The 26,697-nt window shown below is 41.5% G+C and overlaps 2 protein-coding genes across 3 annotated transcripts; one reads left to right on the top strand and one right to left on the bottom strand.

Moving 5' to 3' along the window:
* prox2 (prospero homeobox 2) lies at nt 1-17,571 on the bottom strand. Of its 2 annotated transcripts, XM_038967569.1 has the most exons (6): nt 16,674-17,571; nt 16,030-16,148; nt 10,787-12,444; nt 8,981-9,088; nt 7,225-7,419; nt 1-930 (listed from the first exon to the last, which is right to left on the bottom strand). In XM_038967569.1, the coding sequence occupies exons 3-6, from the start codon at nt 12,347-12,349 to the stop codon at nt 763-765; spliced, it is 2,034 nt and encodes a 677-aa protein (XP_038823497.1). In that variant the 5' UTR covers nt 12,350-12,444; nt 16,030-16,148; nt 16,674-17,571; the 3' UTR covers nt 1-762. The 2 variants fall into 2 exon arrangements, with proteins under 2 accessions (XP_038823497.1, XP_038823498.1); XM_038967570.1 differs by lacking the exon at nt 16,030-16,148.
* LOC120023540 (dihydrolipoyllysine-residue succinyltransferase component of 2-oxoglutarate dehydrogenase complex, mitochondrial-like) lies at nt 16,764-26,697 on the top strand. Its single transcript, XM_038967571.1, has 15 exons — nt 16,764-16,906; nt 17,883-17,916; nt 19,679-19,718; nt 19,834-19,895; nt 20,017-20,091; nt 20,202-20,257; nt 20,416-20,524; nt 20,702-20,863; nt 21,050-21,135; nt 21,351-21,448; nt 22,459-22,589; nt 23,325-23,398; nt 24,063-24,146; nt 24,222-24,389; nt 26,038-26,697. Exons 1-15 carry the CDS (start codon nt 16,844-16,846, stop codon nt 26,170-26,172), a joined length of 1,377 nt encoding a protein of 458 aa, XP_038823499.1. The 5' UTR covers nt 16,764-16,843; the 3' UTR covers nt 26,173-26,697.

Here is a 26,697-nt window from a genome sequence, read left to right as displayed (position 1 = left end):
AAGTGCAGCTTTATTCTATCAGCAGGACTATCAAATAACCACTCAGAATATGGTGTCTATAGAATTGAGTTGACAATAGGCAATAGACTATAGAAATAGGCACAAAACATCTAAACATAACTTTGTACTTTTTTGTACATACAATTTTTTCTCAAACAATTGGTTCTTTGTGGTCATTTGCAATATTTACATGCTATTAGGTTAATACATTTAGCGTATTCACATTTACATAAAACACTTGCTACAAAATAAAAATAAACTATTACCACAGTATGTCTTTCTCTCAGAATCATCCAAAACCGCATGTCCATTAGGAACCATAAGTCAAATATGTATAGAAAGTACCATTTTGTTCACATTTATTTGTAAGTCTATCAGACCTAGCAAGTACACTACAGTACTAAACCACTGCCCTTAAATATCACTACATCTACAAACATGCAACTACATCTTGTCTTAATTGAATCCTTATGGAGATACACAGACACACTGCGATCTGCTGTCAGCTAAGTTTTAAAAAACTCCTAGGAGGGAGCTGGAGCAGTGCTCTAAAAGATCACTGAGACTGTAAAAAGCTGTAAGTGCAGTAAGTAGGCTCCTATACTGCAGTGTATAATATGTCATTTACAACATAATCCATTTGTTCCTTGATTCTCTCACTAAACTCAATTTATTGGCAAGATGTGTTAAAATTAGCACTTATTGTCATTGTATGACTGCAAATGTCCTTCATTCCTCGAGCATGGCTATTGTTTGCTCTGTCTATAGGCAGATGGATGACTTGAACTCATCTGGGACATCACTGTCCAGTTTACAGATGACCTTGTAGATTGCCTTCTTCCAAGAGGGGTCAGAATCTTTGGCAGTAGAAATGGCGTTGAAAAACTCTTGGAGAGTAATTTCAGCAACCTCAAGGAATCTCTCAGGAACCTGTTGGTAGAGGGATCAAACACGATGTTGTGCTTAAAGCCAAGTCTCAATGAATTACCTGCACTGGAACCAAGCAAAATCTAAACCAACAGCTTCTTTGATGTGAGTGACAAACCACCACAGTGGATGGGAAGTGTGTTGTCTCATTGTTTACATAACTCTTTTGTACAGTGCTCTGAACCAACACTCTGGAACCTGGACCTACAAGCAGGGCCGGATTAAAACAGGGGCTTACCGGGAGTGAAGCCCCTGGGCCCAGGCTAATGGGGGGCCCAAGGGGGAATAAAAATAATAATAATGATAATAATAACAATAATAATACTGTGTATATATACAGTACCAGTCAAAAGTTTGGACACACCTACTCATTCCAGGACTTGTCTTTATTTTTACTATTTTCTAAATTGTAGAATAATAATAGTGAAATAACACATATGGAATCATGTAGTAACCAAAAAAGTGTTAAACAAATCAAAATATATTTTATATTTCAGATTCTTCAAAGTAGCCACCCTTTGCCTTGATGGCAGCTTTGCACACTCTTGGCATTCTCTCAACCAGCTTCATGAGGTAGTCACCTGGAATGCATTTCAATTAACAGGTGTTTCTTGTTAAAAGTTACTTTTAACTTTTAGGAGGTGTGATGGTGTGGGGGTGCTTTGCTGGTGACACTGTCGGTGATTTATTTAGAATTCAAGGAACACTTAACCAGCATGGCTACCACAGCATTCTGCAGCGATATGCCATCCCATCTGGTTTGCACTTAGTGGGACTATCATTTATTTTTCAACAGGACAATGACTCAAAACACACCTCCAGGCTGTGACTACATGGAACTCTATTCCACATCAAGTAACTCATGCAAGCAGTAAAAATAGATTAAAAAACAGATAAAAAAACACCTTATGGAACAACACAAACATAGGCGCATTCACACACACACACGATAACATGGGCATTATACACACACGTACACATGGATTTTGTACTGTATATATGTGGTAGTGGTGGAGTAGGGGCCTGAGGGCACACAGTCTGAATGTATTGTAATGTTTTTAAAATTGTATTAATTGCCTTAATTTTGCTGGACCCCAGGAAGAAGGTCCACACTCCACCATTTTGTATTTATTATGGGGATCCATAATAAATACAAATACAAAAATGGAGTGCTGCATCAAATGATCTGGCCTCCACAATCACCCGACCTCAACCCAATTGAGATGGTTTGGGATGAGTTGGACCGCAGAGTGAAGGAAAAGCAGCCAACAAGTGCTCAGCATATGTGGGAACTCCTTCAAGACTGTTGTAAAAGCATTCCTCATGAAGCTGGTTGAGAAAATGCCAAGAGTGCAAAGCTGTCATCAAGGCAAAGGGTGGCTACTTTGAAGAATCTAAAATATAACACATATTTAGATTTGTTTAACACTTTTTTGGTTATTACATGATTCAATGTGTTATTTCTTAGTTACAATGCAATGTAGAAAATAGTTTTAAAAAATAAAGAAAAACCCTTGAATGTGTACAGTTGAAGTCAGAAGTTCACATACAGCTTAGCCATACACATTTAAACTCAGTTTTTCACAATTCCTGACATTTAATCAGAGTAAAAATTCCCTGTCTTAGGTCAGTTAGGATCACCACTTTATTTTAAGAATGTGAAATGTCAGAATAATAGTAGAGAGAATTATTTATTTCAGCTTTTATTTCTTTCATCACATTCCCAGTGGGTCAGAAGTTTACATACACTCAATTAGTATTTGGTAGCATTGCCTTTAAATTGTTTTACTTGGGTCAAATGTTTCGGGTAGCCTTCCACAAGCTTCCCACAATAAGTTTGGTAAATTTTGGCCCATTCCTCCTGACAGAGCTGGTGTAACTGAGTCAGGTGTGTATGCCTCCTTGCTCGCACACACTTTTTCAGTTCTGCCCATAAATATTCAATAGGATTTAAGTCAGGGCTTTGTGATGGCCACTCCAATACCTTGACTTTGTTGTCCTTAAGCCATTTTGTCACAACTTTGGAAGTATGCTTGGGGTCATTGTCCATTTGGAAGACCCATTTGCGACCAAGCTTTAACTTTTACTCCAAACATAACGATGGTCATTATGGCAAAACAGTTATATTTTTGTTTCATCAGACCAGAGGACATTTCTCCAAAAAGTACGATCTTTGTCCCCATGTGCAGTTGCAAACCGTAGTCTGGCTTTTTTTATGGCGGTTTTGGAGCAGTGGCTTCTTCCTTGCTGAGCGGCCTTTCAGGTTATGTCGATATAGGACTCGTTTTACTGTGGATATAGATACTTTTGTACCTGTTTTCTCCAGCATCTTCACAAGGTCCTTTGCTGTTGTTCTGGGATTGATTTGCACTTTCGCACCAAAGTACATTCATCTCTAGGAGAACGCGTCTCCTTCCTGAGCGGTATGATGGCTGCGTGGTCCCATGGTGTTAATACTTGCGTACTATTGTTTGTACAGATGAACGTGGTACTTTCAGGCGTTTGGAAATTGCTCCCAAGGATGAACCAGACTTGTGGAGGTCTACAATTTTTTCTGAGGTCTTGGCTGATTTATTTAGATTTTCCCATGATGTCAAGCAAAGAGGCACTGAGTTTGAAGGTAGGCCTTAAAATACATCCACAGGTACACCTCCAATTGACTCAAATTATGTTAATTAGCCTATCAGAAGCTTCTAAAACCATGACATAATTTTCTGGAATTTTCCAAGCTGTTTAAAGGCACAGTCAACTTAGTGTATGTAAACTTCTGATCCACTGGAATTGTGATACAGTGAATTATAAGTGAAATAATCTGTCTGTAAACAATTGTTGGAAAAATTACTTGTGTCATGCACAAAGTAGATGTCCTAACTGACTTGCCAAAACTATAGTTTGTTAACAAGAAATTTGTGGAGTGGTTGAAAAACGAGTTTTAATGACTCCAACCTAAGTGTATGTAAACTTCCGACTTCAATTGTAGGTTTGTCCAAACTTTTGACTGGTACTGTATATACTGTATATATTATATATGTGGTATATATTATATATGTGGTATATATATATATATATTTTTTTTACTGCAACCACCAACCACAGGAATAACCCATTCTCAATAAGTGTAGACAGCCTTATCACAAGCACATACAGGTATCTGCCAATATAAAGGAAACACCAACATAGAGTGTCTTAAAAGGATGTTGGGCCACCACGAGCTGCCAGAACAGCTTCAGTGCACCTTGGCATAGACTCTACAAGAGAACCTAAACCATGCCAGGAAAGTATTCAGACCCCTACCCTTTTTCCACATTTTGTTAAGTTACAGCCTTATTCTAAAGTGGATTAAATAAATTAAAAAATACACACAATACCCCATAATGTCAAAGTGAAAATAGTTTTGTAGACATTTTTGCGAATTTATTAAATATTAAAAACAGAAATACCTTATTTACATACGTTTTCAGACCCGTTGCTATGAGAATCAAAAATTGAGCTCAGGTGCATCCTTTTTCCATTGATCATCCTTGAAATGTTTCTACAACTTGATTGGAGTCCACCTGTGGTAAATTCAATTCACTGGACATGATTTGGAAAGGCACACACCTGTCTATATTAGGTCCCACAGTTGACAGTGCATGTCAGAGCAAAAACCAAGCCATGAGGTTGAAGGAATTGTCCGTAAGAGCTCCGAGACAGGATTGTGTCATTTCTGCCGCATTGAAGGTCCCTAAGAACACAGTGGCATCCATCATTCTTAAATGGAAGAAGTTTGGAACCACCAAGACTCTTCCTAGAGCTGTCCGCCTGGCCAAACTGAGCAATCGGGAGAGAAAGGCCTTGGTCAGGGAGGTGACCAAGAACCTGATGGTCACTCTGACAGAGCTCCAGAGATCCTCTGTGGAGATGGGAGAACCTTCCAGAAGGACAACCATCTCTGCAGCATTCCACCAGTCAAGCCTTTATGGTAGAGTGGCCAGACGGAAACCACTCCTCAGTAAAAGGCACATGACAGCCCGCTTGGAGTTTGCCAAAAGGCACCTAAAGGACTCTTAGACCATGGGAAACAAGAATCTCTGGTCTGATGAAACCAAGATTGAACTCTTTGGCCTGAATGCCAAGCGTCACGTCTGGAGGAAACTTGGCACCATCCCTACAGTGAAGCATGGTGGTGGCAGCATCATGCTGTGGGGATGTTTTTCAGCGGCAGGGACTGGGAGACTAGTCAGGATTGTGGGAACAATGAACAGAGCAAAGTACAGAGAGACCCTTGATGAGAACCTGCTCCAGAGCGGGTTGGGGCGAAGGTTCACCTTCCAACAGGACAACGGCCCTAAGCACCCATCCAAGACAATGCAGGTGGATTCGGGACAAGTTCCTGAATGTCCTTGAGTCTCCCAACCAGAGCTCGGACTTGGAACCAGATCGAACATCTCTGGAGAGACCTGAAAATAGCTGTGTAGCGACGCTCCACATCCAACATGACAGGGCTTGAGAGGATCGGCAGAGAAGAATGGGGGAAACTCCCCAAATACAGGTGTGCCAAGCTGGTAGCGTCATACCCAAGAAGACTCGAGGCTGTAATCGCTGCCAAAGGTACTTCAACAAAGTACTAAATGTACATTTAAGTTTTTTAATAACCTGTTTTTGCTTTGTCATTTTGGGGTATAGTGTGTAGATTGATGAGGGAAATAAACAATTGAATACATTTTAGAATAAGGCTGTAACGTAACAAAATGTGGGAAAAAATCAAGGGGTCTGAATACTTTCCGAATGCACTGTATACTTTATATGCCTCATTGACTTAAGTGTTTCCTTTATTTTGGCAGTTCCCAGTATGTCTACAGTTGGGAAGACTGCAGTTTGGGGAGCATGCGCTAAATATACAGCTTGTTGCATTGTGGCCATAGACATACAATCCATAGAAGGGTTTAGTAACTTCTTACACCGGCAATTTGACTGTTAAACTCATGGGTACAGTAGCAATGGATACCAGTCCTGACTTGAATGGGAACTGCCATCTATGGATTATTTTTCTATGGTTGGTTGCGGCTTTCGGTTTGCCTTGCAGATTTCAAAATATAATCGCGGGTAAAACGTACAGTTTGGAAAGCAAAGTTTGGGGTGCCTATAAAAAAAACAAAGCCCCGGGGCCTATGATTTCTTAATCCGGCCCTGCCTACAAGGACATTTTTAACACCCTTACTCACTTCAAAACAGACAGCTCCTTCACACTTTGTTCTCTATGCTCATAAAACAAATACAATGTCAGAATCATTAGCTGTCTGTAGTGGGATTCTGCTTTGACTTTGTAGCCTTGAACTTAGCTGTTCGGAAAGAGCGAAAGCACCAAGCCTTCCCAGGAATTTCACCCTGTTCTCAACACAGATCAACACAGATCAGGCTTGGATGCTGGGACAAGAATCTATTCGGTGCCATTATTTCCCATAGACCCGCTAACAGTCCAGTTGTTGGCATAACTTTTTTTTTCCTCATCTCCCGACACAAAGCATCCCTGGGAAAGGAATGTCTTAGTCCCAAGGTAAAGAAAACGGTCTTGGTTCTTTCCCACCAATCAGCCTTCTCCCTCGGAATTCACAGCATCTTTCTCAGCATTCCGCATCAGTAGCAATCTGAGCCTCGCTCAGGCGTACTGGTCCTCTAATCCCGAGTTGTTTTAGTGGGATTCTGCAGCTTCCTCTTCCCACAGTTTGATAAAGCATTGCTCTAGAGTTTAGATAATGGCTGCAAAGGCTGTGCAGCCACAGGTGCAGTGACACATGGGTCAGGGCAAGGACACAGTCATACGTGACCACAACTAGGAGATAGCTGACCAGACCAGAACCACAGAGGTAGGAGATTACTGACCAGACCAGATCAGGAACAGGAGGAGGACTGGGAGGAGAATTCTCTGATATGCTAATGAAGGTGTATTACCCTAATACTACATCAATGTGTCATTTATCACATTCATGCCTAAACAACTTCATTGTTTTCCTCACTTTATGACTAATTTTAGTTTCAGGGCAAAAAGCACAGCATTGGCTGCATCAACTGAGGAGTGCTGATGAAAGCAGAATGAACACACTGTTTCCATACATAAAGATAATTCAGTCAGCATTGACCATATTTCCTTTGAATACGTATTGCAATTTACTTTGGAAAGGGAGTATGTTAATCTAATATGTAATAATCTAAAATCATGGAAAAACATTGACGAGCTTACATACAGTATATAGTTACATTGGATACCAGGGGAGGAACTGACCATACATATGGTAAGATAAACACATTTTGACTTACCTGGAAGTCATTGGCTTTGTTGTAGTGCATGTTGAGGGCTCTGAACAGCTCAGAGTCTCTGCTGATGGACATGTCTTTCACATCATTGACCCCGTCAACTATGGCCTGGCGGGCAAACTTCTCCATCTGGATGTAGTAGAACTCCCGGAAGTTACTGAACCACTTGATGAGCTGAGAGGTGATGCATCGATTGAACTAGAGACACAAGGGGACAACAAGTTGAGAAAAATTGACTGACATCGTTTACTCAGATTACATGTCTTTATCGACCAAATAATCAAGTTGATGCAAGATGATCGAGATCCTACTCTGTGTCAAAACCGTGTCTTCTCTCTTTTTCATATCGATTTACAAATCTGAGCTGGAATATAAATGTGTTGTTTTGGGTGAAACCTTCCACAAGTGAATAAAAATCTATATTCAGTATATACATAGTCGACAATCACCCAACCTCAACTCAATTGAGATGGTTTGGGATGAGTTGGACCGCAGAGTGAAGGAAAAGCAGCCAACAAGTGCTCAGCATATGTGGGAACTCCTTCAAGACTGTTGGAAAAGCATTCCTCATGAAGCTGGTTGAGAGAATGCCAAGAGTGTGCAAAGCTGTCATCAAGGCAAAGGGTGGCTACTTTGAAGAATCTAAAATCTAAAATATATTTTTGGGTTACTACGTGATTCCATATGTGTTATTTCATTGTTTTGATGTCTTCACTATTATTCTACAATGTAGGGAATAGTACAAATAAAGTAAAACCCTTGAATGAGTAGGTGTGTCCACACTTTTGACTGGTACTGTATGCAAGCAATATGGATTGTGTTGGTCTGTCATTTTATTCAAAGTTAATTGCTCTGATCTTTTCCCACCAACTTACTGAATAAAAAAACATCTGTCAAAGCCATGTGTTTCTAAACTCAGTCTTGACATTAGCCTGGTTATTCTATCTCTTCATCCAGAAAGAAAGAAAAAAATGCCCAAGGGCTGGGCAGGCATCAAAGACGTTTATTTTCTCTGCTGCTATCAGACAGTGAGAAAGCCACAGTGCAGCGCAAGGACAGAAGGAAGCTTCCCTCTCAGTGACTCTGCCTGATAGGATGGAATCAGACACCAGGATTAGAACTGTCTTTTGTTCAGTGCCACTTCCCACCACAGGGTCGTGGGCAAGGAGGAGACGCAGTAGGCTGCTGGCTGCAGGCCTCCCTTATGACCCTAGGGTCAGAGTAGTGTGGAGGCCAGGCCTGGGCCCCAGACACAGACTGGCCCTAGCAGGACATGTCCCGGCCACGGTGGAAGGAGAGGGGACAGGAGAGGAAACACACAGGGCACACAGAAATACAGGATGCTGTGGTTAGGCCCAGTGCTCGCCTAACAGCCTGCCTGCATGCATGTCTAAAACCTGCCCTGTATTGACGCAGAAGTGACAGTGGCTTTATTACAGTCTTTTGTCACTCCATTTGCTGACTAGAGTGGCTTTTTAAAGAAAGAATGCCCCTCTATCTCCCTGGTCTATGCCCCAGGACATGCTACTGGCTTAACAGCTTTGTTTTTCTAAGCCATGTGTTCTTTTGTTTCCTTCCTCCGACCTACTGCTCATTCTGTCCCAAAAATACATCAACAAGTATTCTGCAGGCAAATATGGTGAACATAGAACAAACCCATTAACATGAAATAACATAATGTTAATTATGTTAATCATGTTAATTATGTTTAATTATCATTAATTATGTTAAACATAATGTTAATATTGTGTTAGCTTACCTTGACATCTGGAAAGAAGGTTTTCAGCACATTGGAGCTGGGATAACGGGTGTAGAAGAACATCAGCTTAGCTTTCTTCAGATGGTTGGGGGTTAGGCCTTCCTGAATGTGTCAATGTGTTAAGGCCACAAGTTCTGTCAGTCGATCACAATTAAATACAGTTCACATACACTGTACAAAGTGTTAATAGATTAGAATACTGAATTGCCTCTGTCTCCAATTAAAATGAATGACACTAAATAACAGCTCTGTGGTAACCAGGAAGTCAATAATGACCCTACAACATTATGAACTAGATTAGGGATTTGAATTAGTCACTGCGGCTCTTACACCTAATGCCTAGCGGTGGTGATGGTGATTGTTTGGAAAATGCTTTGAATAGTAACTAGTTACTTGATCATTTGAAGACATCTTCGAGCTAGAAACGTTGCTTGAAGTATGATTTTTTTTGTATTAATCTGCTTCATCATGTTACAAATAAAATCATACCTCAAGCAAAGTTTCTATTCAACTAGATCTTCAGAGGTCTTTCTTTCTGTAGCCCACGGCCACGCCTTAGGTAATACTTCCTTATCAGCAGGTCACAGCACACTATACATTTATTAGGGAATCCAACCTTTGAAATAAGGAAGTTGGAATGAAAGATTGATGAGAAATTGTTCAAAGAGAACCATAGCTCTTTGTACAGTAAAGATAAAGCATATCCTCAGAGAGCCTAATACAATTCTTCTCCAAATCCTTACAACTAAGGACAATGACCACTTCTGACCACGGGCACAATCTTCACATCACTTAGAGTTGTTCAGTAGAGGTGAAAAAGAAATATGGCACAGGAGTTGGCTTACTACAGTTTACCTGTGATGTGCCGGTAACGTATCCAGTGATCAAACAATGCTTAACAACAGCAGCAGGGGGCTATTAGCATGATTCTATCATAATGATTATGGAAATAATTATTCATGTTTCATTTGACAATGTGATTATATTAATTTATGATTAAAGTGATCATAATCATGATAAAATGCAGAGTGGTGTCATTGAATATACTCTCACTGGATTATATTTATTGTTGGAATGTTTTTTGAGTGTATAAACACATCTTTTGATGGCTGTGTATGTATCCAATATATACTCAAGAAGACAAGTGTTCTGGTAGGGAGGCACTTCTGCTTTCCACAGGCACTCAGCTCTGACCTTTCAGATGCACTCCTATCGCACTGATGATAGAGAAATATATTCTGCACCTTTTCAAGTCTGAAAAAACACTGTTTCCTGGACAGAAACAGAAGCTTTCAATGCCTTTGAAAATTGGCTTTTGTTCATGACAATTCTTATCAAAGCCTTGTATTCCTTTTTATTTGTCTTTTTCTAGACTTAAAGTCATTACTCTGCTCAGATTAAAGAAGATGCTATAATTTTATTTTGGGTTAGCGAGATCAAAGAAAAGATGATCCTTGAAGTCTGTATTAATGGAACTGCGCACGCTGCACTGAACCTCAACGAATCATTGTTCAACTGGGAAGCAAAACAGAGGGAGTTTGTATAGTGGATTTTATAATGAATGTAGATACATAATATCAGATAACTCAATATTAGTAAACACATCTAGGATTATTAATACAGTGTACATAATGCTCTATGTCATTATGTCAGTGAAAAAAATTGATATTCTATGAAACATTTAATGCATACATCCATAGACTATATACTTGTAAATGCAATTCTACATGACTAAATCTATATGCTGACAAATGTTAGCTGGAACACTACCACACTATGAGATTTTTTAGGCCAGTAAAAGGATATATTCAGAGACATGTAGGAGTTTCTCTCTGCCATGCTCTGCATGTCCCCACACTCCATCTTGACATGAGGGAGACACAGACTGTCCACGGTCACTGGTCCTAGGCCTGATGTGCGAGGGTGGTGGGTCAGGTGGCTGGATGTCACTTTGGACCTCATGGCGATGGCATCCCAGGGCAGCTCCACCGAGTCTGGGGAGGTTCTGTCCATGGATGGGGGCACGCATGGGAGACCTCCGAAGTTAGTGTGGGGCCCGTATTTGAGGAGGTGTTCCAGGATTTGACTGTCATGGAGAGGTGTGCTGTAGTTAAACTGGAATGGAGAATGGTGTAAGGGGTAGGGCCTCTTCACCGTCGGGGTAACTGAGCTAAGCTGGCTTAGGAGCGGCTTACGGACCACAAGAGACAGAGCCTCGGTCTGATCCTCAGGGCTGCAAGGCTCAGTGCTCTCGTAGTACTCTAGAGCCTGGGGTTTGACTGGCTCCTCAGTGTGTGATTGCTCCTGGTTACAGGCTACCTGGCTCTTCCTCTCAACTCCCAAGTCGATGTTCTCCGGGGTGTGACACATGCGCTGATAGGATGACTGGTTGAGCCCCGTGGAGGAGAGTTTCTTGAACACCATATCTACACTGTCACTCACCGCTTTGGAGAGCTCATGCTTCAGAGTCTCCTGTAGGTTCTTGCCTTCCTTTTGATGTGTCAGAAAACTTCCGTCTTTCTTCACTCTGTCCTTACAGTCCCCTTTAGCTCCGTCATGCTTCCTCTCTAACTCTTCATCCATGTTTTTACGTAACCCAGACTCTTTGCTTGGTGTGGTGTCATCATGTTTTGCAGTGCTGGCTGTGCCTGTGCCATCTCTGTCCTCACGCTCAGTGTCTTCCTGGTTATAAACCTGCAAGAACTTCTCCTGGAGCTGTCTCAGGAGTCTCTGCATGCTCTGGAGCTGCTCCTTGAGCTTGTTGCACTCTTCATCCTTACTGCTGCTGCCACTGCTGCTACTGCTGCCTCTGTTAGCCGGAGCAGCAGCATTGAGACTGTGCTCCTGATGCTGGGGGAGCCTCTGTTTGCGTTTGTTCTCCCTGTAGGCCTCTCTAGCCTCCCTGGTGTCTGACACGGCCCTCTCACTGTCACCATGGAGCCTGCTGTTGGGAGACCCCGCCATGCCTCGGATTATGTTCTCCACACGGGCACGCTTGGCCTGGAGGTGATCACTCAGCGGCCTGTCCCCCTCAGGGCTGGCTCCGTTTGAGAGGTGACTGCCTGGGGATGCAAATTCCGCTGCGCTGTCCTTGGAGGAGACACTGCTCTGGTCCTCCTGACTGGAGTCAGCCATGGTGGAGCTGGACACAGCCGAGGTCGGTAGGTAGAAGTGGCTTTCGTCCAGAGCCCTCTTGTTTTGGACAGTTTTGCGCAGGAGGTGGGAAATGATGGATCCATTGGAATATGAGGTTAGAGGCTCATCGTACATGTTTCTGCGGAAGCAGGGGATCATGAGCCCAGCCTTGTCATCCTCCACACCGCCGTCACTGGCGTTGTGCATGTTCTGGTCAGGAAGGCTTAGGTTCATGCTCACTGTAAACCTTTTTATTGCTGTGTCGGGACACCTTAGAGTGAGTCACAATGAGATGAACGGACCACAGACTGCTCTGGAAATGCAGGTATCTGAAAAGTAAAGGATAAAACCTGAATACACCATAAATCTCTTATTCAGTACAGCATCTATAGCACAGGGTATGTCCGTAAACAGTATGCAACACTTAACAATATTTGGGGTTCAAATTGTTATGTTTTGGGGAAAGTAGAATGCACAAGTACAAGTTAAACCTACAGAACATAGAGCAGAGGGCTTGCACCAGAACACTTCGGTTACTAAATGTTAGTAGACAGCGCTCCCTCATTTCTCTATTACATGCCACTTAAATTATATTCAACAGAGTTGATTGAATGTATATAATCATGGTGGGAAACAATAATCTGCTTCTTCCATTATGCTTATGACACCTTAAAGTAGTGATGCACAGAAATAAACAGTTATTTAAAATAATTTAAAATATAATGCAATAGCCTCACATGTGATCCTGCCATTTCATATTTAGAACTTGAAATTTCATCTGTGATCTTGTAATCACTACCTCAGTTAACAAACTTGTTATTACATATTCATAGCATGGAATGTCAAAGGCCCGTAGATCATTATTTGAAGATCCTCAGATGTATAAGAGAAATCTCTAAGAACTCAAGGCACAGGGGAGTGCACAGTTGTGTCTCCCTTTCATCTTGGGTTGGACATAGTCAATATGAACGATAAAAAGAATAACAGTTTCACTCATGAAAGGTATTATTTAATCAGAATATGAAAGGCAAGAAAAGATTCTGAAAAAACACACAAAGGATCAATCTACAGTACCAGTCAAAAGTTTTGACACAGCTACTCATTCGAGGGTTTTTCTTTATTTGTACTATTTTCTACATTGTAGAATAATCGTGAAGACATCAACACTATGAAATAACACATGGAATCGTGTTGTAACCAAAAAAGTATTAAACAAATATATTTGAGATTTGAGATTTTTCAAAGTAGCCACCCTTTGCCTTGATGACAGCTTTGCACACTCTTGGCATTATCTCAACCAGCTTCATGAGGTAGTCACCTGGAATGCATTTCAATTAACAGGTGAGCCTTGTTAAAAGTTAATTTGTGGAATTTCTTTCCTTCTTAACGCGTTTGAGCCAATCAATTGTGTTGTGACAAGGTAGGGGTGGTATACAGAAGAAAGCATTATTTGGTAAAAGACCAAGTCCATATTATGGCAAGAACAGATCAAATAAGCAAAGAGAAACGACAGTCCATCATTACTTCAAGACATCAGTCAATCTGGAAAATGTCAGTAAATTCAAGAACTTTGAAAGTTTCTTCAAGTGCAGTTGCAAAAACCATCAATCGCTATGATGAAACTGGCTCTCATGAGGACCGCCACAGGAAAGGAAGACCCAGAGTTACCTCTGCTGCAGAGGATAAGTTCATTAGAGTTAACTGCACCTCAGATTGCAGCCCAAATAAATGTTTCACAGAGTTCAAGTAACAGACACATCTAAACATCAACTGTTCAGAGGAGACTGCGTGAATCAGGCCTTCATGGTTGAATTGCTGCAAAGAAACCACTACTAAAGGACACCAATAATAAGAAGAGACTTGCTTCGGCCAAAAAACATGAGCAATGACATTAGACCAGTGGAAATCTGTCCTTTGGACTGATGAGTCCAATTTTGAGATTTTTGGTTCCAACCGTGTCTTTGTGAGACGCAGAGTAGGTGAACAGATAATCTCCGCATGTGTGGTTCCCACCGTGAAGCATGGAGGAGGAGGTGTGATGGTGTGGGGATGCTTTGCTGGTGACACTGTCAGTGATTTATTTAGAATTCAAGGCACACTTAACCAGCATGGCTGCCACAGCATTCTGCAGCGATACGCCATCCCATCTGGTTTGGGATTAGTGGGACTATTGTTTGTTTTTCAACAGGACAATGACCCAAAACACACCTCCAGGCTGTCTAAGGGCTATTTGATCTTGAAGGAGAGTGATGGAGTGCTGCATCAGATGACCTGGCCTCCACAATCACCGACCTCAACCCAACTGAGATGGTTTGGGATGAGTTGGACCACAGAGGGAAGGAAACGCAGCCAATAAGTGCTCAGCATATATGGAAACTCCTTCAAGTATGTTAAAAAAGGATTCCTCATGAAGCTGGTTGAGAGAATGCCAAGAGTGTGCAAAGCTGTCATCAAGGCAAAGGGTGGTTATTTTGAAGAATTTAAACTATAAATTATATTTTGATTTGTTTAACACTTTTTTGGTTACTACATGATTCCATATGTGTTATTTCATCATTTTGATGTCTTCACTATTATTCTACAATGTAGAAAATAGTAAAAAAAATAAAGAAAAACCCTTGAATGAGTAGGTGTCTGCAAACTTTTGACTGATACTGTATATTATTAAGGGGAAAATAAATGAATTAATGTTTTTAATCTCTCATTTGCGTTCAATTGTAGTTTCTTTGTAAATTGATTTATTCCCATGTGTGGATCATGTGTGGATCATGTGTGGATCATGTGTGCTGTAAAAACAGCATGTTAAGATAGCTAGTAAGAATGTATCCTGGTAAAATCATGCATCGATCAAATTTACCACAATCACTATTAATTACACATTACAAATGACAGACTTGCATTCTATAAAAACAACACACAATGAATGTATATTTCACCAAGCCCTCATGTGATAAATCTTTTGTTTTACATAAGTGAGTAAATAGCCTTATAAATAGCCTTATATGTATGGACATTTTCTTTGCAATAACTTTTTTGGAGGGAGAAACACAACAAAATTAAAATTAAAATAATCTTCTGACCACTATGACTACAGAAAGTTGGAAAAATAGACATCCTCAATAAATACAGTGAAGTCATTCATATTCCACTTACAACACGTCTTTAATGTATAATTTACAACACATTGCACATTGTGTAGGCTACCTGGTGTATGGCAGTGACTGAAGAACTGGTAGTCTCTATACTTGATTTACAATTTGAGGATGGATTATTTCCTCTTTATTGGATGGAAACACTTTCTGTCGTTTGTTGAATCATCCTTACAACTTTTTTAGTAAGGTTATCTAATAGGAGAGTCTTATTCTTTAGGCAATTAATGATTATTAAGTACATTTATTTGGATCAATCCCAAACGAGACATGATATTCTAACATAATAGCAAATATAGCATACGTCCATCTGCATGGAAATGACAGAACTATCCATAAAACTATAGTTAATCAATTATAGAGTTATTAATATATTTTTAAACAAGTCAAACATTACAAAATGTTACAGTGCAGCTTGTAATCTGTAGTGAAAAGTGGTCTATAAGTGCTCATTGAGAGTTTTTGTATGTCAAATGTTTAATCAATAAGCCTAAAATGTGCCTAAGATTTGCCTAAAAACACAAAACAAACGTGCCTTTATTTACTGAGTTAATAATATACACAGAAAAACGTCAAGAATTCAACATAGCTGAAATCATAAGCAACCAATTAATTTGCATGTGGACAATGCTGACATCAACTAACAATAACGTCAACAATCATAGCCTTTAGTTGTGAAACTAAGGATGTAGCTGAGAAATGTAGGCTTAGTTGTCATCCTGAGAATGTCCCAAAGTAAACGAGCACACAGAATGCGCACCTTACCTGTTGCGTTGAGTAGAGTCGAGTCGGGTTGATACACTGAAAATGAATGTGATGAGAGCTGGAGCTACTGTCAATGCATCAAAAAGAAACAGAGGCGTGGCCTCGGAGTTGACTCAACTCTGAGGCCAAGGATGATTTTTTATTTAATTTCAATGTTATTTAACTAGGCAAGTCAGTTAAGAACAAATTAGTATTTACAATGACGGCCTACACCATCATTCAAAACAAATCCTCAATAGAACTAATTAGTTGAGCTCATATTAGTTGTTTAATAGATATTATTTTGTCATTTTCAACAAATCTATGTATTGGCATAATAGGGCAATATTTCAGAGTGGTGAGTTTGAGGACAATTTGCAAGAAAACTGATTATGAAATGAGAAGAAAATGTATGCTACAATTTGTGTTGAACTGATAGTTTGTTTACCGGTAGGCACTCACTTTTTTGAGTGTAGACTAGATATCACATTATCCGTTATTTAATGGTCCTACCATTTTTTTTAAAAGCTATATTACACATTAATAAACTGACATAAAATACAAATGAATAATCTTATTATGTAATTATCCAATCCTATTTAAGAATAGATGAGGAAAAATCAAACATGCATTATGCAAATGTATTGTAAGTTATTTTCACTCACCGGGCCACTAGCTTTTCCACAGTGAATCCTTTTTGGGACATCCCTTTGATCAAACCCCCATTAGTTGGGGCTCTTGGTACCTCCCACACTGCTTCCGCCTTTGGCAGGTTTTGGCGTACTACGGAGAGGAGATTCCCTCCCGCCGACAGGTTGCTGTCACTACAGACACCATGTTATCCTCCTCCCGGTGTCTCAGCCGAAATTTCGGACGTTCTCTCTCTGTCATTCGTCAGGTAGGCATTAGATAAATGGAAAACTTTCACGCGGAGCTTCATCATGCTGCTGCCAACGTTGAGGTCTAGGTTAGCGAGAGGTGTAGAAGCGCCGCCCGTTGAGCAGTAGGCCACGGTAGGCCTTCACATTGCAAGCCAAGGACAGCATGACACCCGATTCCCCGGCAAGACATTGGTTCAACCCGGTTTTGAATTCTAAAGCAGTATCTCCCATATAATTTGATTATAGCTAACATTTTATTTGGTTTCACGAAGTTGGCTAGTTACCCAACCAGTGGTTTATTTAGCTAACGTTATCAAACTACGATATGTTGAGGTCATTTGAGAGTTTTGGCTAGCACACAGCTATTTTTGTGATGATAGACTGTTGTATTTTGCCTAGTTAGCTAGCTATATTTTGAACAAGCTATGTTCTTTTTTTATTCAGATTTGACATCATATTGACTGTCCAATCTTTGCATAACTGGATTAAACAAACCAGTCGAACTCTCAAATACACAGATAAGACAGCCCTCTATCAATCTATTTTCACTTCGTTATATATTTAGTCATAGTAGATAGTTATCCCCTAGCAGTCTGTCTGTATAATAGTGTATGCCTACATTGTTTCCATGTGTTGAAGTCACCGATTGGTACAACACGCATGCATTAATGGCGCTTTCAAGACAACTGTGAACTCGGTAAAAAAAAAAAAGTTCCCCGTTTTTTTTTTTTCAACGTGGCAGTAGACCTCCCCCTCCACCACTACTGACCTTTGACTGGGGAGGTACAGTATGTCAAAGTCTTGTCTGTCAGACTGTTCATGTGAACATTGTAAACATGGTCCTTGGTAACAAACACCTGTTGTTGATTTTATGCATTTTCACTCCCTCGTTTTAGAAGGGGGGGGATATAACACATGCATATGATATATATTTTGAGTTGTTTAATGATCACTTTATATTGATAGCTAACAGGTTACTGTTCTCTTTGACAGGGAATCAATGTGTCTGCACGGCGGGCTGTGCCAGGTGAGTGTTTTGAAACTGCATGTTAATTACAGTAGTTGAACCCAACTCTTTATACTGAACAAAAATATAAATGCAACATGTAAAGTGTTGGTCCCATGAGCTGAAATAAAATATACCAACATTTTTCCATATGCACAAAAAGCTTATTTCTTTAGAATTTTGTGCACAAATTTGTTTACATTCCTGTCAGTTAGCATTTCTCCTTTTCCAAGATGCACCATCCACCTTACAGGTGTGGCATATCAAGAAGCTGAATAAACAGCATGATCATTACACAGATGCAACCTTGTGCTGGGGACAATAAAAGGTCACTCTAAAATGTGTAGTTTTGTCACAACACAATGCCACAGATGTCTCAAATTTTGAGGGAGAGCGCAATTGGCATGCTGACTACAGGAATGTCCAGCAGAGCTGTTGTCAGATAATGTTATGTTCATTTCTTTACTATACGTCGTTTTAGCGAATTTGGCAGTACGTCCCACCGGCCTCACAACAGCAGACCACATGTAACGACGCCAGCCCAGGACCTCCACATCTGGCTTTTTCACCTGCGGTATCATCGGAGACCAGCCACCCGGAAAGCTGATGAAACTGTGGGTTTGCACAATCAAAGAACTGTCAGAAACTGTCACAGGGAAGCTTATCTGCATGCTCGTTCGTCATCCTCACCAGGGTCTTGACCAGACTGCAGTTCGGCGTTGTAAACTACTTCAGTGAGCAAATACTCACCTTCGATGGCCACTGGCATGCTGGAGAAGTGTGCTCTTCACGGATGAATCCCAGTTTCAACTGTACAGGGCAGATGTATGACGTCGTGTGGGCGAGTGGTTTGCTGATTTCAAAGTTGTGCCATGGTGGCGGTGGGGTTACGGTATGGGCAAGCATAAGCTACGGACAATGAACACAATTACATTTTATCGATGTCAATTTGGATGCACAGAGATACGTGACGAGGTCCAGAGGCCATTTGTCGTGCCATTCATCCGCCGTCATCACCTCACCTGCACGGCCCCATGTCACAAGGATCTGTACAAAAATTCCCAGTTCTTCCATGGCCTCCATACTCACCAAACATGTCACCCATTGAGCACGCTTGGGATGCTCTGGATCGACATGTACAACAGCGTGTTCCAGTTTCCGCCAATATCCAGCAACTTTGCACGGCCATTGAAGAGGAGTGGGACAACATTCCACAGGCCACAATCAACAGCCTGATCAACTATGCAATGGAGATGTGTCACAGTGCGTGAGGCAAACGGTGGTCACATCAGATACTGACTGGTTTTGCGATCCACGCCCCTACCTTTTTTTAAGGTATTTTTGACCAATTGATGTATATCTGTATCACCAGTCATGTGAAATCCATAGCCTAATGAATTTAACTGATTTCCTTAATTAAATTAATTTGTATTTTTAAATGTAACCTTTATTTAACTAGGCAAGTCCAGTTAAGAACAAATTCTTATTTACAATGATGGCCTACACCGGCCAAACCTGGACGATGCTGGGCCAATTGTGCGCCGCCCTATGGGACTCCCAATCATGGCCGGTTGTGATACAGCCTGGATTCGAACCAGGGTGTCTAGTGACGCCTCTAGCACTGAGATGCAGTGCCTTAGACTGCCGCACCACTCGGGAGCCCTATATGAACTGTAGCTCAGTAAAATATTTGAAATTGTTGCATGTTGCCTTTTTATATCTTTATTCAGTGACGTTTGAGATTCTGCGCTTGAACTGAGTACTGTTGTCATCTGTCCTGCAGGATTGTCAGCTAGCTGTAGTGTCACTGTCAACAACCCTACGTAAGTATTATAGCTACACCATTGACCTGTCTTCTCATTGGAACATTGCTATAGCTGTGTTTTAGCCTTGTATTATGCCGTTATACTTTCTGTATTGACTGTTTTTTATTTGTAGGAAATGTGAAGCCAGGTCCAGTGTCTTCCAAATCAGATACTTCAAGACATCTGTAGCTTGCAGTATGTATTAGCCTGGTCTCTCATCCGTTTATTTGACCCTTGTGATCTAAGCAGTAATGTGATTCTGTGTAACACTACAAGAGTTGTATTAAGTCAGTATTGTGTTGTCTCTGTCTTTTAGGGAATGAAGTCATCACAGTAAAGACACCTGCATTTGCAGAGTCTGTCACAGAGGGGGATGTGAGGTGGGAGAAAGGTACAGTAACTTACATGTTTGTCTCTGTGTTTCTTGTGCTCATTCAGATGTTGGTTGCAGCCAGGTAGATATTTCTGTTTGCCACGCTTAATGCAACTCTCTCTTTACAGCGGTTGGTGATTCTGTCAAAGAGGATGAGGTGGTTTGTGAAATTGAGACGGACAAGGTATTTAATGGTCGCTGAATCACTCACCTTTTGACCTGCTATTTTCACAACAGCCTTATATAGTAAACTAACAGTTGACTGTAGATGATTAGAATAACAGAACCACAGAAAGTTTGATGTATCATGCATGGTCCTTGATGTTTTGTCTCGCTCCACAGACGTCCGTGCAGGTGCCGTCTCCTGCTGCTGGGGTGATTGAGGAGCTGCTGGTCCTTGATGGGGAGAAGGTCGAGGGAGGACAGGCTCTCTTCAAACTCCGGAAAGGAGGTCAGTACCACTGAGTTTACCATGTCTATGGTAGGACCACATAAAAAAATCTTCTAAATTCAAGACGCATGGGAGATGTGTTTACAGAGCTATTAGATTATACTTACACATTATACTTACCTACAAAGTGAACACATTGCTATTGCCTAATGCATTCTTATACCTTTCTCTCCTCAGCTGTTGCTGCCCAAGCTGCAGAGGCCCCAGCAGTAGCAGCTCCTCCACCCCCCCATGCTGCTGCCACAACTCCCTCCCCTGCTCCCTCTGCAGTGGGCCCCATCCCTACCACTATGCCCCCAGTGCCACCCGTCCCAGGAGCTGCCATCTCTGCCACACCAGGTTAGTCTGTCAGCCACTCAATGAACTCAATGTCAAGTGAAGTATTTAGCCTGTCCAGTGTGCACTGTTGATTATGGAAATAGGATAAATCACTTGGCCCTTGCCTGTTGACAGTGACACTTGGTAATGGCTAAGAAGAGGTGGCGTGGCACTAACAACTCCTGTTCACCTGTCTGTTCGGTACAGTTTCAGCCATCAAACCCACTGCTGCTCCTGCTGCCCCAGCCGCTGTCACAGATGGAGGGGGTAAACCAGTCAGGACAGAGCACAGGGTGAGGCATCATAATCAGGAATACTGCAGTAAAGGAACCACATTATTCTTAATATTCACAATGGCTCAGACCATAGTGTTGGTAGAGTATACAAAAACAGTGTCTGATAGAATGCATAGCTGTTGTGATGTTTTCTCTTAAGGTAAAATATTTCTGTGAAAATTCTTAAAATAGTGTTATTTTTTTGTTGTTGTTTCTCCTATTTTCTGTCTCAGGTGAAGATGAACCGTATGCGTCTGAGAATCTCCCAGAGACTGAAGGAAGCCCAGAACACCTGCGCTATGTTGACAACATTTAATGAGGTCGACATGAGGTAGGCAATAACAGAATAGTTGTCCTACATTATCAAGCCCTATCTCTAGTAACATTATTAGATAGGAAATGGGTCTTATGGGAGCTGATTACTCATCCGGAACATATTAAACATTACCACTACACTTTCAGTACAACAGATTCACTTATATAAATGTATACATTTATATTAGGGATTATATGTCCTGTCTAAAATAAAGGTGTCTAGATAAAGTAAGGTCAGTAGTAAAGAAATGCTATTCAAGCTTAGGCCATACAGACAATGATTAGAGATTGGAATCTGCTCAATAGGAAACGCTTTTTATAAGCCAGATCTCCTCTTAAACGATGGAATGTAAATATTTGGTACTAATATTGGTGAAAACAAAGATAAGATTTCTTAAAACAGGGGCTTTATTAATTTAGAAGGAAATGAACCCTGTGCTAAAGATTACACTTTGAGGATTTATTTTCTGTGCAAATGTGGGGTGTCAGCTTTCAGCTATTCAGGGGTTTCTCTGCATCCTAATTGAATTGGCATTGATGGTCTGGAGGAAGACCTCCAGGCCTGGGCTCATCTGGAGCCGAAGGAGCAGTCAGACCAGGAGACCAGAGCCTCTACTGGGGCCCACAGAGACCTGCGCTCTGAGTGGACGAGCTGCCTCAACCGATATGGGTTTTTATAACAGGCCAGTAAGATTTAGAGAGTTTTGGAAAGTGAAGATTTTTATCACTTCTTCTCTCCTTTCTCAGTGTCTTGGGAGAGGCTAATGCCGTTAGTGAAGAAACTTTAGAGTTTAAACCAGGTTAGAGACAGAAAAACAAACAAATAAAAAGAGATACAAGAGTCCTTTTTCATCATACAGAGGAGAAATGAGCGATGGTGAAACATTAGCCCAGTGTCAATAGCACTCAATCACCATGATCTGGAGAAGGTGAACTTTTACAGAAAAAATGTGTATAGTTTTTTAAAAGTTTTGTTGAAAAGATTGAGTGTAATGCATCAATATGAGAGCCTAATTCTCTCAACAGCAACATCAGTGAGATGAGGAAGGCCTACAAAGACGCTTTCCTGAAGAAACACAACATCAAGCTGGGCTTCATGTCTGCATTTGTCAAGGCTTCAGCATACGCTCTGATGGAACAGCCTGCCGTCAACGGAGGTGGGCTCTTCTTTCCGAGAAGTTGCTTTACTTGTCATATCAGTCTGAATAAGGCAACACACATTTTGTATCCACTGGTATCAGGCGTATGTGGTTAAGTTGGTTAAGAACGAGATTTACATAGACAACCGTACTTAGTGTGTACTCCACCAATGCCTCTCTGGCCTATTTAAACTAGCCACAGTCAAGAAGTGGTTAACATTTTTGGGCTTCAGGGAAGTGAATCATAGAAGCCAAAGCAGACTGTTCTCTCAAATGGCCACCTGACAAGTGATACCGGAGCGCCAGGTCTAGGTCCAATAGCCTCCTTAACAGCTTCGACCCCCAAGCCATAAGACTGCTGAACAATTAATCAAATGTCCCCCCTTTGTTTTTACACTGCTCCTACTCACTGTTTTATTATCTATGCATAGTCACTTTACCTCTACCTACATGTACAAATTACCTCGACTAACCTGTACCCCCCCAAATTGACTCTGTACCGGTACCCCCTGTATATAGCCTCATTATTGTTGTTTTATTGTGTTACTTTTTATTTTTTTTAATGACTTTAGTTTATTTAGTAAATATTTTCTTAACTCTATTTCTTGAACCTCCTTGTTGGTTAAGGGCTTGTAAAGTAAGCATTTCACCTGTTGTATTCGAAGCATGTGACAAATAAAATTTGATTTAAAGTTATTAGTTAATACAGTATTTTAAATGTTCAAATCCCTTTCATACCGTTTCTCTTTTTAGTCATTGACGACACAACCAAAGAGATTGTGTACAGGGACTACGTGGACATCAGTGTGGCTGTAGCAACACCAAAGGTAATGCCGATGGTTGGCTACTCACATTGAACACTTTTACAACAGGGCTAATATACAGTACCAGTCAAAGGTTTGGACACACCTACTCATTCAAGGGTTTTTCTTTATTTTTACTATTTTCTACATTGTGGAATTATAGTGAAGACATCAAAACTATGAAATAACACATTTGGAATCATGTAGTAACCATAAAAGTGTTAAACAAATCAAAATATGGAATGCTGCATTTCGATGACCTGACCTCCACAATACCCCGACCTCAACCCAAATTAGATGGTTTGGGATGAGTTGGACCGCAGAGTGAAGGAAAAGCAGCCAACAAGTGCTCAGCATATGTGGGACCTCCTTCAATACTGTTGAAAAAGCATTCCTCATGACGGTGGTTGAGAGAATGCCAAGAGTGCAAAGCTGTCATCAAGGCTAAGGGTGGCTACATTGAAGAATCTCAAATATAAAATATATTATAATTGGTTTAACACTTATTTTTGTTTAGTACATGATTCCATATGTGTTATTTCATAGTGTTGATGTCTTCACTATTATTCTACAATGTAGAAAATAGTAAAAAATTAAGAAAACTCCTTGAACGAGTAGGTGTGTCCAAACTCGACTGGTACTGTACATGAACCAAAACTCTGAATATCTAATGTGTCCTGTCTCCCAGGGCTTGGTGGTGCCTGTCATCCGTGGAGTGGAGGGAATGAACTTCGCTGACATTGAGAAGACCATCAACGAGCTGGGGGAGAAGGTAGGATAACATGGATTTCGCTGTACTTTATGTTTGGACTTTGTGCATTCTCTAAGTTGATGATGTTGATTGCAGGCCCGTAAGAATGAGCTGGCCGTGGAGGACATGGATGGAGGAACCTTCACCATCAGCAACGGTGGCGTGTTTGGATCCATGTTTGGCACGCCCATCATCAACCCTCCACAGTCTGCCATCCTGGGAATGCATGGTATCTTCGAGAGGCCAGTGGCCATCGGGGGCAAGGTTGGCTCTGTTCTGTAGACTTTGATTTTACTCCATATATTGTAGATTCATATCTCAGGAGACCCCCTTATCATAAACTCAGCAAAAAAAGAAATGTCCCTTTTTCAGGACCCTGTCTTTCAAAGATGATAATTCGTAGAAATCCAAATAACTTCACAGATCTACGTTGTAAAGGGTTTAAACACTGTTCCCCAATCTTGTTCAATGAACCATTAACAATTAATGAACATGCACCTCTGGAACGGTCGTTAAGACACTAACAGCTTACAGACGGTAGGCAATTAAGGTCACAGTTATGAAAACTTAGGACACTACAGAAGCCTTTCTACCGACTCTGAAAAACACCAAAAGAAAGATGCCCAGGGTCCCTGCTCATCTGCGTGAACATGCCTTAGGCATGCTGCAAGGAGGCATGAGAACTGCAGATATGCCCAGGGCAATAAATTGCAATGTCCGAACTGTGAGACTCCTAAGACAGCGCTATAGGGAGACAGGACGGATAGCTGATCGTCCTCGCAGTGGCAGACCATGTGTAACAGCACCTGCACAGGATCGGTACATCCGAACATCACACCTGCGGGACAGGTACAGGATGGCAACAACTGCCCGAGTTACACCAGGAACGCACAATCCCTCCATCAGTGCTCAGACTGTCCACAATAGGCTGAGAGAGGCTGGACTGAGGGCTTGTAGGCCTGTTGTAAGGCAGGTCCTCACCAGACATCACCGGCAACAACGTCGCCTATGGGCACAAACCCACCGTCGCTGGACCAGACAGGACTGGCAAAAAGTGCTCTTCACTGACGAGTCGCGGTTTTGTCTCACCAGGAGTGATGGTCGGATTCGTGTTTATCGTTGAAGGAATGAGCGTTACACCATTACACCGAGGCCTGTACTCTGGAGCAGGATCGATTTGGAGGTGGAGGGTCCGTCATGGTCTGGGGCGGTGTGTCACAGCATCATCGGACTGAGCTTGTTGTCATTGCAGATAATCTCAACGCTGTGCGTTACAGGGAAGACATCCTCCCTCATGTGGTACCCTTCCTGCAGGCTCATCCTGACATGGCCCTCCAGCATGACAATGCCACCAGCCATACTGCTCGTTCTGTGTGTGATTTCCTGCAAGGCAGGAATGTCAGTGTTCTGCCATAGCCAGGGAAGAGCCCGGATCTCAATCCCAGTGAGCACGTCTGGGACCTGCTGGATCGGAGGGTGAGGGCTAGGGCCATTCCCCCTCCCAGAAATGTCCGGGAACTTGCAGGTGCCTTGGTGGAAGAGTGGGGTAACATCTCACAGCAAGAACTGGCAAATCTGGTGCAGTCCATAAGGAGGAGATGCACTGCAGTATTTAATGCAGCTGGTGGCCACACCAGATACTGACTGTTACTTTTGATTTTGACCTCTCTCCCCTTTGTTCAGGGACACATTATTCAATTTCTGTTAGTCACATGTCTGTGGAACTTGTTCAGTTTGTCTCAGTTGTTGAATCTTGTTATGTTCATACAAATATTTACACATGTTAATTAAGTTTGCTGAAAATAAATGCAGTTGACCGTGAGAGGACATTCATTTTTTTGCTGAGTTTATGTGGAATAGAGACAGGAAGCAGTATTTGTCTGTCTCTGAAGCTCCTCTTCCTCTGCTGCAGGTGGAGATCCGCCCCATGATGTATGTGGCTCTGACGTACGACCATCGCCTCATCGACGGCAGAGAGGCGGTCACCTTCCTGCGTAAGATCAAGACTGTGGTAGAAGATCCCAGAGTGCTGCTACTGGACATGTGAGCCAGCCTCCCCCAGTCAATGGCTAAACAAACCAATCTACTGCCCTTCACACGCAGCAGCTATACTTGCCTGATTAACCTAAACTGCAGACGTTTTGTGTTGGTTAACTAGGCAAAGGGATACTTGAATAGACCAAAAGGTGCATTGGACTTATTGCATGGGCTGAAATGGTGAAATAATTGATGCTAAATGTTGTGTGTCTGGGGCAGGGAGAGGGTGTTGTACATCTCAAAGCACCATTTGCTATTTTCTACCTACAATAAATATTTGTCAAATAATTGTAATATAAATGGCAAAAAGTTGCATTAAGTATTTTTCATTTACTTTTTCTGAGATAACAATTGTAACCTATCACAAGATGGACTGTGAAAACACTATATCCTAAGATATTCATGGTACAGGTAATTGAATCTTTGTTACACTGATGAAATGACTGTCCTGACATCTCATTCACGCACACTCTTAAAGTCTGTTTATGCTGTGTAAAAAAACTATTTAAAGAGTTTTTAAACCTTGACATCTTAA

Source organism: Salvelinus namaycush, chromosome 28 (assembly GCF_016432855.1).
Source record: "Salvelinus namaycush isolate Seneca chromosome 28, SaNama_1.0, whole genome shotgun sequence".
In the NCBI taxonomy this organism is placed as follows: domain Eukaryota; kingdom Metazoa; phylum Chordata; class Actinopteri; order Salmoniformes; family Salmonidae; genus Salvelinus; species Salvelinus namaycush.
Note: the sequence above shows the minus strand (reverse complement) of the source record. Positions and strands in the feature narration are given on the sequence as shown.